At 44.3% G+C, this 14,216-nt stretch overlaps 1 protein-coding gene across 1 annotated transcript in view; it reads right to left on the bottom strand.

The window, feature by feature from the left end:
- Positions 1 to 2,721: 2,721 nt before the first annotated feature.
- Positions 2,722 to 14,216, bottom strand: part of STMN2 (stathmin 2) — a 33,195-nt gene continuing 21,700 nt past the window's right edge. The window contains exons 2-5 of the mRNA XM_079983227.1: positions 11,201 to 11,296; positions 10,811 to 10,983; positions 5,854 to 6,045; positions 2,722 to 4,296 (exon numbers count right to left, since the gene is read on the bottom strand). Coding sequence (XP_079839353.1) covers positions 4,237 to 4,296; positions 5,854 to 6,045; positions 10,811 to 10,983; positions 11,201 to 11,296 — 521 coding nt within the window. The 3' untranslated portion in view covers positions 2,722 to 4,236. The remainder of the gene's footprint in view (positions 4,297 to 5,853; positions 6,046 to 10,810; positions 10,984 to 11,200; positions 11,297 to 14,216) is intronic.

Below are 14,216 nucleotides of genomic sequence, written 5' to 3'. Positions count from 1 at the left end.
ATCTCCATCATTCATTTACTTGTTTCATCGACCTCCTCACACCTCCCTTTTTGTATTCTAGTTTAGTTATTTGTTTCAGCAAATTCTTTCCATCTTTCTCAATTTTTATTGAATAATTTGTTTTAACATTCTAACCTATTACTTAACTAGGCAAATCCTTTCCATCTTTCACTATATTCTGTCATTCAATTTACCTTAATTTATTTTAACCTTATCTTTCTATAAAATACTTTAAAGCTTAAAACTTAATATTTATTTGTACATAATTCCTTATATCATTTCTACTAAAGCCAAATATTTTCATTCCAACATTTTCCTAATGCTCATTAATTTTACACTAATTCCCAATATAAATAAAAAAAAATCTTCCAATCTTCCTCCAGCGTCTCTTCTTCCTGGTCTCGGGTTATGTCAGTCCTTACTGTCCGTTCCATCTAGTCCATCAACCTGGTAATCTTATGTCCGAGGCTCTTAAGTCTTTTCCATGTCCCTTCTGCAGATCTTCTTCTTGTTTGTACTTGCACTTTACCTTATCTTTTGTTGATCTCTTTCTTAATTCCTTTCCTTTCTCATTGAGGAGTAGGTCTCGGGGATGTTCCAACTCAAAAATATCTCCGTCTCTCCTCAGCAGATCGGCCCATTCCCCACAGTCCCATTCCCCACAATCAACAGTGTAATCCAGAAAATATTTAAAGGTATGTTTCAAAGTCCCTCCAAACTTAAGGGCCCCCACAACTCCAGACCCCCCCTGGCCCACTCCAGATTCAACCTTCAACCACAACTGCTTATGCTCCTGTAGGGCCTCGGGCTTCTCCATTTGTATTACTTGAGGTTCAACAGCAGCCTCCTCCATTATCTTCTGCGTTTACACTTGCTCTGTCAAAGCAGGTTCCTGAGTTGGCTCCTGGATGGTTTTTGTGTAAGTATTCACTGTTTGTCCAAAATTTTTGATTGCAACAGTCATCAAGTCCATCTTCTCATGCATCTGCTCCAACAGTGTGAATCATGAGACCCATGTGAGATTGTGGACCTGGAAAAAGCGCTTTTGGGGGCAAGACCTTGGCTTGAAATCACATGAGAGTAAAGTGCCCCAAATTGCTGTATTCTCACTGGGGGTGGGGGGTGGGGCAGGATGTCCCAGTTTTTCCAGGTAATTGACAGGTATGTGTGTACCGCTTAGTTATACTAGATGTGACTGAAAGGACTGACTGAAAATATAGGAACACAGGAAGCTGCCTTGTGCTAAGTCATACCACTGGACCACCTAGCTCAAATCGTGACTGGCAGTTTCCAGGTCTTCAAATGAGTCTTTCCGAGCACTTCACAGAACTTTCTGCATGCAAAGTTATGTGGCCTACCACTGAACTACATATATATGGCGCTACTTCAAATATAAGACGATTAAATGGAAGCATTAGTCTCGTGGCGCTGTGGAAGTGATTCAGGAACTTCCACTGGTTCTCTTATAGGAACCTCTTGGTTTCGACTAGGGTTGCGTGCTCATTTTTAAATGAATAAATACAGTGGTACCTCAGGTTACATATGCTTCACGTTACATACGCTTCAGGTTACAGACTCCGCTAACCCAGAAATAGTACCTCAGGTTAAGAACTTTGCTTCAGGATGAGAACAGAAATCGTGCTCCGGCGGCGCGGCAGCAGCGGGAGGCCTCATTAGCTAAAGTGGTGCTTCAGGTTAAGAACAGTTTCAGGTTAAGAACGGACCTCCGGAACGAATTAAGTACTTAACCTGAGGTACCACTGTATCAATATGAAGGACGCCCCCTCCCTTTGTTTGTTCATTGTTACATTACAAATGAATGGGGATCTGCCAAATGAAAATTCATTCATTCACACATACATGTAGTGCGATGCCCTGGAGCAGGGGTCACCAACCTTTCTGGGCACATTTGTGAACTGGAGAAGCTATTGTGAGCTGCAAGCAACCACAGCCTCAGATTATGAGAGAATGCTCATTTCGAGCCTTATTTCGGGAGGGAGGGGAAACTGTGAGTCCAAGGGAAGCCTCTGCAGGTGCATATTCACCCAGAGGTGCCCCTCCCATTGGAGAGTGCCAGAATATCTTCAAAAACGTGCCAATGGTCACCCACATTGTGAGCCGAAGAAATGCAGCAGGTGCTTCCATTAATGAAATGGAAAGGTTATAAGGTGGTATATCTTCTTTCATCCAGGGGCGGAGCTACCTGCCCTGGCCCCCGGAGAGAGGGCGGGGCTAGCCGCCCGCACAGTGAGCATCCTTAGCTGCCTGCCACCTGCGTGGTGAGTGTTGCGAGGGGCGTCGCTAGCCGCCTGCCGTGGCATCGTCCCTAGTAGCCCGCCGCTCATGCAGCGAGTGTCTGGGGCCACCGCCCGTGCAAGCTGGGGTGGGTGGGTGGCACGGCGATGTCACCCGCCCTCACGGCTGACACCTGGTGTGCACCCGCCTTCCTCCGCCAGTACTTTCATTGCCTATAAAACGGGGACTCTTTATCCAATCTGAAATTTGGGTGGTCTGATGCCCAGTGTCATTTGGATGGGAAATGCCCCTTGGTTGGAAAATGACACACAGAAACAATCACAAACAATGAGCAAAGGCAGGTCAAAATGCTTGGGGATATGAAGTGAAACAAATGGACAAATGAAACAGGAATTTTCTCTCTTAGCTTATATGGACCGACACTTTTCACGCTGGGAGAAGGGAATGAGCGAGTCAACAGACCAGTCCTTTTTCAGTTCACAGAACCCCAATTCTTTATTAATCACAGCTTGCTCACAATGACATACAGGAAAAATAGCACAAATGAAGAGTAGACTATGCAGGCAGCAATTCCCAGGAGGGAGAGGGACAACTTCAAACTGGCAGCTCTATGGGGAAAGCAGGCGAGCGATGCCACACCTGGCTCAAGCATCCTGGCTCCTAGTCGCTCCTGCTGCTTCAGCCCTTGTCATTCTTGGTATCTTTTTAAAACTAGGCAGGAGAGGAGAAGTCAGCAGGATTAAAAATAAGCTTGTTGAGTCTGGATGAAAAATGTCCTACAGAGCGTCTCGTGCCGTAATGAAACAGATTAGATTAAGGCTTGGATCCTTCCCACAAAAGTGCACCTGGTTGCCCCACTGATTTTAGCAATGGTGGGCAGGACTGTGGCCTAAGATAAATAGAACAGGTCACAGCATCTACACTTAAAAGCTTCTTGACTCAAGTTAAATAATTTCTTCATTGGTGAAGAGGCAGATTTTGAGTTATTTTTAAATCCAGCTTCCCCAAAACCCATAAGCTTCTTTTGGCCAGATATATGATTGGTCATTCTCAGCTGCACACAATGCCTATTTTTTAAAAAGTCAAAACTTGCTTCTGCTTGCCTCCTTGTCAGTGACACTTGCCTTTGAAAAACAGAAGCATTTTTCTTCAAAAGGCAGAAGAAATTGTTCCTGTGAATACTAATTTGCAGCACAACGCTGTGCATGTTTACTCAGAAGTAAGTCTCACTGTGTTCCGTGGCGCCTACTCCTTTGTAAGTGTGTTTATGCCTGCAGCCTTTTCTTACCTTCTCCAATGGGTGTTAAGTCCCATTGAATTTGATGGGGTCTGACTTCTGTGTAGAGATGTAACAAGAGATGTGTGGTGCACTGCAATTTTGTTGTTGTTGTTGTTTAGTGGAGCACTGAGGCTGTAATTAAAACATGACTGCTTAATGATTTAGGGGGGTGTTTCAGGACTGCTCTGTCAAGTCCCAATGCCTGTAATTTGCTTATTGTTTTAAGGAAGTGTATTGATCGCAAACCTTTCTAGGTAATTAAGCAATGGCTAGACTCTAGCACCATAGACCTTCCACTGACTTAGATGTTCACTTGGAATGAATGGAGGTTGCTGCAGGGAACTTCATAGGAACAGATCTAACAAATTCAACCAAATGGAAATAGACAACATCAAAAGCCTGTTACAGGACATGTAAAGATTATGAAATAACTTGCATAATGCAATACTTGTATTTTTTAACAAAAATGTAAGTATTTACAAAATAAGATCCAAGTTTTATTTTTAAACATCAAGCAAATCATTCTGCAAAAACTGCATTGTTTTATTTTTTTGTTTTGTTTTCTATTGAGTTCTTGATTCTTCTTCTTTTTTTAAACCGTGTCATACATTTCCCATACTAATATCTCATGATCTGTAATAATATAGGCAGGGGAGTTTGAGGAGGGGTGGGGACTTATCCCACCCTCTCCACTGCTGGGCTCAGCCAGACAGTTCCACCTGGAGCTCCTTGTTTCTGCGGACCTCTGCAGCATGCCTCTCCTAGGAGGAAGAAAATAAAAATAAAAATAAAAACAGGAAACATTTAACCCCCACCTTCCTTCTCCAGAAAGAATTTTAGAAGACAACCATTATTTGGTTCCATGTACTGCAAAGTAAGCAAGGATATTAGAAGCATTTTAAACTAGGTAGAACAGGCAGGGAACCTGTGGTAGTCCTTCAGATGTTGTTCAAATCTACTGTACTTTCCATCAACCACAGCCAACATTGGCAATGATCAGAGATGATGTGGAATTGTAGACTGGAGGCCCACTGGTTCCCCACCTCTGAGGCAGAATATAGCCCATGCTCCTTGGCTAGGATAACTAATGGTCCTTTCTATTCCTCTTTGGATTAGAGGGAACTGGAGAATGGAGACAGAAAGAGGGTTTGGGCCACCCTTTAAGTGTGAAGCAGCTGTGCTTGATAGGGAGCAGAGTCATTGAACCCCCAGGTTCAATGAACTTCCACATGGAATTTCTGGAGTCATTAACATGGGTCAACATAAATGGTACTTAAGTGGGTATAGACACTAACAAATATGATGTCCAGTGTGTGGACAGGTAGTTGGTCTAGAGCAGCCTTCTCCATACTGATGCCACCTTCAGAGGTTGTTGGACTCCCATCATCATTATTGGTGGAAGCTGGGTGCCCTGCATTAGAGTCAGGCTAGGCACACCTGAGCGGGTAGGAGGTAAGCAGACATGATTGTGCTTCCACACCACATGCCATCTTTGCACGCTTATCTCTGAATCCATCTGAAAGAAAGTTATGACATCTTTGGGACATCACCTTCAGACTGAGGCAGGAAATAAGCTGAAAGCATGTGTGCTGCCTTTGGTCCCTTTCCTACACCTTCTGGGGAAAGCAGAGGGAATTTCCCCCATGTCTGCACAGCTTTCTTTGGCTGTTTCTCTCTTTGCCTTTAGCACCTGGGCAGCCTTTCCCAACCTGGTGCCCTCTAGGCTGCATTGAGACACAAGGCATCTTGGTTTAGTTTTTCTAATTATAATACTCTGCACTTCTGTCCCATATTCTGACGTTCCTTTTGCACTGCAGTACCTGATGCATTATGGAACTGTGGCTTTTTAAGTGATAAAACTGGCATGCTGTGCTAAATTTTATTCACACCAGTGCGTGTGGTTTGACATGACAACAAATGCTACCCTGCACTTTTTGCACATACATCTTCTATTCCTGCATGATTCCCCCATGAATACAGCAGGAAAGAACTGTATGCTGGCAAACTACCTCAAATTACATCACTTTACTCCCCTGATTTTCTGGGTTTAGGGGGCTGCAAATGGATTTTTTCTGGAATCAAAGAACATGGAAATCAGCACTAAGCATGCACTATATTCCCTTAGTTTTCTAGAAGTGTCTTTTACGTCATGTGAACGTTCAAATCCATGCAGAAATTAATAGCTAGGGAAACACTGGGGAAATGGAGTAAACTGTCACATGAATTCAGTCCAGATGTTTTGGACTACAATGCCCATCATGCATATTGAAATACAGATGACCACTTGCCCCCTCCTAAAATAATCTCAGCCTGGTTACCTTCTCCTGGAGGCGTTCAATAAGAGCAGCTAAGTTAGCTTCACGGTTTTCTTTGATCTGTTCCATTTTCAGTATCAGTTTTTCCTCTGCCATTTTGCTGAAGTTATTGTTCTCCTCCAAAGCCTTCTGAAGGACTTCTCGTTCATGTTCTCTCTTTTCCGCCAGTTGTTTCAGCACCACAGCCTCCTGGGACTGTGAAAGGAAGGGGAAAGAAAGAGACCCAAGGGGATAGTTTGATTTAAAAGCATTCAGCCAAGGTTGGAAGGATAATGTGTGAACTTCAGTTTGTCTAAAGCAAGGATGGTGAAGCTGTGTGGCCTTCCAGATGCTGTTGGACTCCAACTCCCATCAACCACAGCTGGCATGGGTAATAAGGGATTATGGGAGTTGTAGTCCAATGGTATGTGGTCAGAGGTCTCCCACCTCTGGTCTGAAATGCCAATAAAAATGTCTGAAAATTTTTGAGAGCATCTGACAAACATGAATCCCTGAGTAGCACTCTTACTAACAGAACCTCCTCCAAATATTCTGCCATTCTATTTTTGTTGTTCTATGGGATTGTAGGCAAATTTTATGGGCTGCTTTAAAAATTACATTTTGATTGGGAGTAATGCTTCTGATGCACCAACTCCCCCTTCCTTCTGCAGTCTAGCACCACATCTTATATCATTTCAGCGGGTTCACCTATCCTCTGGAGTACATTATTTTGGGAAGGGGCAAAGGGAGCTGTCAGAAGGCAGAGAAATCAGCAGAAATGGCTTCCTCTGGTGGGAGCCACTGCTAGATAACAGCCTGTGCATTTTGTATTTCACTCAAGTTATGTATTTCACAGTATATTTGTTTACTTGATTGCAGATTGTCTCAGGAGTTAACATTTCCTCCATATCCTACGGAATTCACGATTTCAAAATGCCCCAAATGTTTTGTTGTTTAATCTGGCTTCAAACCCAAGGAGTTACCGAAAGTAATTTTTCTTAACTAAAGAGCTGGAATGTGTTTATAACCCTTGGATACTTTAGCGGTAGCATACTGTCTTGATTACTGCCCACTAAAAGTTACAGAAACAGAGAGCTAGCTTTTGAGTTTTATAAGACTCTTCTTACTGCTGCATGTTGTTAAGCAAAAAGGCAATCCCTTCGCCATTGAAGTTAACTGTTGGCTTTCCTCCTTAATACAGGTATTACATTACTGTTTGGATTGTTTTGAACGGGTGGACAAAACTATCTGCATTTAAAAATCTCTCTTACTTTCCATATTTAACTTTATTCATCTAAATATTGATTAAATATTTAAAGGTAGCATACGGGGATGACCCAAATTCTCAAGGTTATTTTGCGTCCTGAAGCTGGCCTTTACTGTCAGCTGGGGGATGATTCACACAACCTGTGAACTGGTGTCAGATGATGACATCTGGTTGGGAACCTTTGGCTCCTCAGAAATCGCTGGACTACAATTCCCATCAGCCTTGATTATTGGCCATGTTTGCTAGGACTGATGGGAAGTGTAGTTCAGCAACATCTGGCAGGCCCAAGGTTCCTCACACCTGGTGTACACATCACTTCAGTTGTGTATTTACACACACACACACACATCGCCATTACGGTAACTACTCTGAATGTGAATTGGGTTCCAGTGATATAAGGCAGTGAGAAGTCCATGATTAAATCCCCTACAGTTTTTCAAAAGGAGAAAGATAATGGGAATATGGCACTGGAGGGAGAAGAGTTAACCCTTTCCCTCATGCACTTATTACAATTCATATCCTCCCTAGAGCTGTTATTTGCCCTTCAGGGGAAGCATACAGTTACTGTATCTCCCCGCTCCATGATAATTGCATTTACTCTCACTTACCAGCTCCAGTTTTATATCTCCTGCTGTCTTGTCTAGTTTGCTCATTAAATATGGCAGGAAAACAATAAAATCCTGCACATGGTATGTGAAATGAATACAGTCAGCTCACCAGGAGGCGAGAACTAATATGTGCAGTGATTTCCATCAACTACTGCATGCTTAGTGGTTTTTAAGACTGGTGTGTGTGTGTGTGTGTGTGTTATCTTGCTTGTATTAATGATTTAATATGGGTTCAGACTGCGAGGGGCCAATTTCCACTTCAGAAGATCTCAGAAAGATCTGAGCTGCTCACATAACTGAGCTAACACACCACACTGTTGAATTTACTAGAGGCTTGGGCCAAGCAGATCAATTGCAGAGTCAGGAATGAGCTCCTAAACTAGTCCTAAAGTATTCTTCCCCACAGTCAAAAAGAATCTGAGCATAGCTGTACATGCAACTATATAGTGGGGCAAGTTTGTATTCTCTATCTGAGCTCAATAAATTCTAAGATTAAACACAAACTTTGAGAGAGCGGGTCATGGGCAGAGATGCTTGTTTTGCATTGAGAACCCTGAACCTACCAGGAAAGGAGATCATGAACAGTCTTCTAGTATATTTAAGTAAGAAGCAAAGGAAGAGGCATACACCTCCCCTTCCCACTGGCTTGTTTTAAAATAAAGGTTAAAAATAAAGGTTTATTTAGCTTCTGCATTCACAGACTAGAAAAGGAAATTGGATGGCATTGCTCATCTGCTGTAACAGAGAAGATTTTGCTGATGATTAGGTGGAAGCTTCTTTTACATATAGTCATTATGGTGAGTGATATTAACAAGCAAAAGATGGCCACTGAGCAGCTGACAGCATGAATACTTAAAAGGGTGAACATTATCCCCAATTCTATGGAATGTTAAACAGCAGGGGCTTCCCAATTACCTTTCACATAAATGCAAATCCATTAATAGGATCACATGTAATTTCTGCACCATAATCCAAAAGCTACTAAGAATATGAATCCCTTTGGAATATAATTCATATTAATGTTCTGGCTAAGGAAGATCCTACTGTACAACTCAATCTTTGCTTTTAAAACCTTGGAAGTTGGTTTAACAGCTAAGTATTTAGAGTCCCCCAGTTATAGAAACCTTCCCCAATGTGATCCCCTCCAGATTTTTTAGACTATAACTCCCATCAGCCACAGCTATCCAAAGTTTTTGGAGGACACTCAGTTGGGGAAGGACTGGGTAACAGATGCTATGGCATGAATTCTGCCTTTCACTGATATTCAGATACATTTTTTTAGTGGATTGGGGACCATATATTTGGATGGATTTTATTTGTGGTTCTTGAAAATGAGAGGGGTGGATGTGAAATAATATACTACTACAGGCACTGCTGCTAATAATGATACAGCCAACCGCATAGCACCACCAAAGCACAGCTGTCAACTTTCCCCTTTTTTTGCGAGGAATCCTATTTGGAATAAGGGAATTTCCCTTAAAAAAAGGGAAACATTGACAGCTATGCACCAAAGCTTCAATTCAGGGTTTAGATGACAAGCTAAACTGTAGCTAATTATGACAGAGGTAGAAATGGCAGGGGAAATAAGCCATGGTTATCATGACATCTGAAATAGTTCATGAGTATCATGACAGGGAGTTCACACACTACATTAAGCAAGTGAACAATATGTATACACAAAAAGTTGAGCTGTACACTTGTACAGTTGTTCACTTGTAGTGTTTGAGTGTGCAATCTGTGTACCCAACAGTGGAGCCGTACAAATCAACCACTTGTACTTGTGTGGAGATGGCTTGCACCTGTGCTCAGTGTAACCTGCAAGCAAGCCTGTAGTCTTCAGGTGTAAACTTGATACCAATTGTACACAGGTGAGTGCTATTGATCTAAGTGGGGAGGAATGTGAATGAGAAACTAGGTACAAGATTGGAATGTGTGAAAAAGCAAGTGATCTACTGATTTCTTGAATGTGTGCGGACTGATTTTTACCTTTTCTGAATTGCATTTCCTGTATACCACTTAGAGACTATTGCAGTTAGGCGACATTTAAATTGTTTAAAGCATAGTAGTAGCAGTAAGAGCAATAGTACACACACATACACAATATTAGCTCTCCTATGTGTCTAACTTCATTTTGAAGTGTTGTTTCACACTCCTGCCTTTGGGGGACAGTGTAAGAACTCAAAACAGCTAGGAATCCCATGGGAGTCTTGGACACAAATAGATTTACCATGACATATGTTTTCTAACACTGTGGGCTCTGGTCTACAAAAAGCTTATGCCACAATAAATCTGCTAGTCTTAAAAGTGCCACAAGACTTTTAAGAGACCTTTGAAGACCATATCTTAACTAGGTTACAGAAATCCAGAGGGGTTTAAGATGCCTGTTTGCAGAAATGAATGTGCCATAGTAGAACTTCATGTTAGCATCAGCTCAGGCCCCTTTTCATGCTGCAACAACTGGAAATGTTCTCATCAAGCAGTCATGCTATATCAGATTATGGTCCATCTAGCTAAGTATTGCCTGGGATTTTAGGGTGGGGTCTTTTCCTAGCTGAACCTGGAAGATGCTGGGTTTTGAACCTGGGATACTTTACATGCAAAGCATGTATCACTGAGCCTTGTCCGCTCAGCATTGAATGAGTCATATGCTTGGTTATTCTTAAGTGACAGTTCCATCTGCTTTCAGACACAGACCATAGATTTATGCAAACGAAGCAGCTCATTGATTCAACATGGAGCACTATGTGTTAAGGAAAGCAATGAAGAATTGCATCTTTCCTCACAGTTTCAATTCCCAGCATCTCCAGGTAGGGCCGAGGGAGACCCTTGCCAGAAACTCTGGAGAGCCACAGAAGAAGAAGAAGAAGAAGAAGAAGAAGAAGAAGAAGAAGAAGAAGAAGAAGAAGAAGAAGAAGGAGAACAACAACAACAACAACAACAACAACAACAACAACAACAACAACATTTTTGCAATGTATAACTTGTAAGAGCTCCTGCACCATTTTTGGTGTCAATAATAACATGGATTGCAAGTAGATTAACTTGAATGGATCCCTTCTCCTCCTCCCAGTTACATGTTTTGACCGTGAAGTAAGTGGCTAGATACCTTTCTCCTCTCCTCTGCAGCTTCCAGCTTTTTCTGGATCTCTCCAAGGGACAGATCTTTCTTCTTTGGAGAGGCTAAAGTCCGTGGTGCTTCTGAGACTGGAGAAGGTGGCTTCAAGATCAGCTCAAAAGCTTGGCCAGAGGCACGCTTATTGATCTGTTTCACTTCCATGTCTGTAAAGGGAAAGTTTAAACATTTCAACCCAATATTGTGCTAGTAATCTGTGCTGATAAAAGACCAATGGCAACAGATAATGCACATGGCTTCTTGGGCTGCCACAGACATTAGAATACACACACACACTATATAAGGGTGGGTTAGCACCCCTTATAAAAGGCAGCCCAAGGAATCCTTTGCTAAACCAAAGAATATCCACTGAAAGTTACTTACCATCATATGTGTATATGTTCAGGTTTCGAGGTTCAGGGTAAAAACAGGAGCAGATCAAAGAAAGCATCGACAGCTCCTTCATCTTTTCCTTGTAGGCTGAAATGAAAGAGACTGTATTAATCTGTTTCACCTCTCCTGATTCCTGTCTTACAGAATGTTTAATTTAAATGGCAATTAGTGCTGCTGGTAGATCTGCAAAATGAATTGCTCAACTAAAACTTTGTAAAAAATATCTAAGAAGATGAAAGATTTCTCATAAATGGTGGCTTTTAAAAATAATTTCTTATGCATTGAAGAATCTTTGATCTCTCTCATACATAAACACACAAACTCATCGTTCCAGTAGCAGTAAATATGACTAAGGCTGAAGTTCCACTAAGGGCACTGAGAAGTCTTGCTTCAGCCTCTCCTTCCCCAAGGCTCTCAAGTAGGTCCAGAAGCTCTAAGTTCTGCCCAACATTGGGGGGGGGACTGTCATGCGTGTGTGAAGTCACACACATGATGCACAGTGTGCTGTCATGCAAACATGTGATGTGCGACATGAGGCCTAGCAAGGCCTGCTGCTGAAATGAGGCCTGGTGAGGTGCACCACCATGAAGCCCAGCCCTTCAAGATGGGGGTGGGGGGTGCTCAGCCCCATCCCAAAAACTTAGGGGGGTCTGAAGACACCTCAGCCATCTGGAGTTGGCATCTATGCACAGGTCTTTCTGATGGCTCTTATTGGCCAGTTCTCTGCTGTGGAGAGGGGCGAAAAATTGGAACATATAATGTATGCCAATCTGCATTTATGAAGCCAGGATCCAGCACCACAGTGCCAACTATTCAAGTACTGAGACCTCCCCTCCAAGGTCCAGCTTATGTGAATGCAAAGAAAACTCACAAAGACAAGAGGCTACTTCTAGCCTTGAACTGTCTGTCTCATATACGTAGCAAGTACATCAACATCTAACCTGCATGTTTCTCAGCAAGATTGCCAATAGGATGTACTTTGGCTGGGATTCCAAAACCTACTTTCAGTATCCCCCCCCCCCTTTGAGTGGCATTCTCATCAATCCCCTACCTCACTGCCATGTCACAAACTCCTGTCTGTGTCAAAAGAGCTCTGCAAAATGACATGGGGAGCCTAAACGCAGGTCCAAAGTCCATTGTTCTTTGAATCTAGGGCTTTAAGTAAAATATAGCAAGCTGTGAGTGGCATGCAAAACATCTGAGGAATGAACTGCATAACAATGCACTTCATTTAAATAATGCTGCATGAAACATACACCGTAGATCTAAATATAAATTTTAGCTAACAAGTGAGATTGTCTTGTTTGGTTTTGAATGTATTATTAGTATTATTTCGTACGGTCTGGTGGCCACAGTGGGGTAGCGTGGGTTGTCAGCACCCAGGGCAAGGCAAGTAATTTGCGCCCCCTAACCCATGGATTTGCGCCCCCTAACCCATGGATTTGCGCCCCCTAACCCTAACCCCCAGATGTTGCGCCCGCTCGCCACATTTCTGGCGCGGCCAAAGAGTAGACGGCAATCCACCTGTCTGCCTCTCGCCACCTACCACTTCAGGAGGGCGTCAGGATGCGAAGCCATCGGAGGCGCCTCTGGTCACTCCCCCTGCAGGGAGAGTCAAGCAGGACCCCGCGCACCCCACCCCCTAAAGCCTTTCCACGCTCGGTAAGGTTGACCAGAGCAGCGCCCCCGCTCCACCCCCCCTCCCCAACGCCGGACACGTTTCCCTTCTCCAAAGAGGCAGCTCCCTGCCACCTTCTTGGCCAGATCTTCGCCCGCCTCCAACATCTGGCATAGCCATGACTCTCTGATCGCATGTCTCTCCACCCCCGCCGCAGGCACGCAGAGTGCGCCGCTCCTGATCCCCAATTTTGGCCTAAGCTGAAAAGGGCACATTGGATCACCCCTCGTCCTGGGGCCCAGCTGAGCCCCTGGGTGCCCCCACTGCCGTCGGCAGGATGAAGCCTTTGGAGAAATTTCTGAAGAAGCAGGGGTCTCACTTGGCTGCCCGGGCTGGCCCCGGGAGTGGTGGGCAGCTGCCTCGCAAGCAAAGCATCTCCAAGATCCTGCTGCCCGGATTCCTCAAGGAGCCCCCCGAGGAGCCCCCCGAAGGAGGCACGGACACTGCTGGCGATGGGCGATGGCTGGAGCTGCGGCCCCCCCGATTCCTCTCTGCGCTCCCCAACGTCCTTCTCCTCCGAGGAGCTGTCCCTAGGCGGTGGCGGAGGAGGCGAAACCCAGCTCAGCCGGCGTAAATCCCCTTTGGAGAGAGAGAGGGGTGGAGATTCTTCCCTCCCCACCTCTGCGCCCAGCAAAGTGAGGCGCGTGCCCTTGGCCCCCGCAGGGCTTTCCCCAAGCCGACGAAGCGTCCCGGCTTGCTTGCAGTCTGAATCTCTCCTGTTTCCTCCGCCAGCCCGCAGCCTCTGCCTCGTCTCCTTCGCCTTTGACACTCCGTGCACCCTGCGCGCGCGCGCCCTATTCGCCAGGCTGCTGCTGCTGCTGCTGCTGCTGCAAGCGGGAGTGAGCCGGGTAGGGGCAGAGAGCTGCGAGTGCGCCCCCCAAAATGTTGTGCCCTGTGCGGCTGGCACCCCCTGCACCCCCCACGCTATGCCACTGGGTGGCCAAATTGCATGTGTATAGTCTGGGTTTGTGTGATTCTTTTAAAAACCAAGTAGCAGCTGAATGGGATGTAAACAATCCCATCAGAGAAATCTCAGTAGGAGGTAACTTTGGAAGAATTTCACAGCAAAACTGTACTGTGGCTACATCTGCATGTTACAAGAAACTACGATTTATTATGGCAGTGGTGACCCTTGATTCTGCATACCCCTTCCTTTTCTCTCCATTCGAATGGCACCTAGAAGCTCAGAGACCTTTGCTTCTAAACTGCAGCTAATATGAACTATGGATTGTTGAAACAAGCCAACTTTATAATCCATTGTTTGAAGTTGGCTTGTTTCACTCATTGCAGTCCAATCTTGCTCAACTCCCTTCCCAGCAGCTGCTATTT

This window comes from Podarcis cretensis (assembly GCF_951804945.1).
Source record: "Podarcis cretensis genome assembly, chromosome: 7".
Lineage (NCBI taxonomy): Eukaryota > Metazoa > Chordata > Lepidosauria > Squamata > Lacertidae > Podarcis > Podarcis cretensis.
This window is presented reverse-complemented; position numbering and strand designations above follow the sequence as displayed.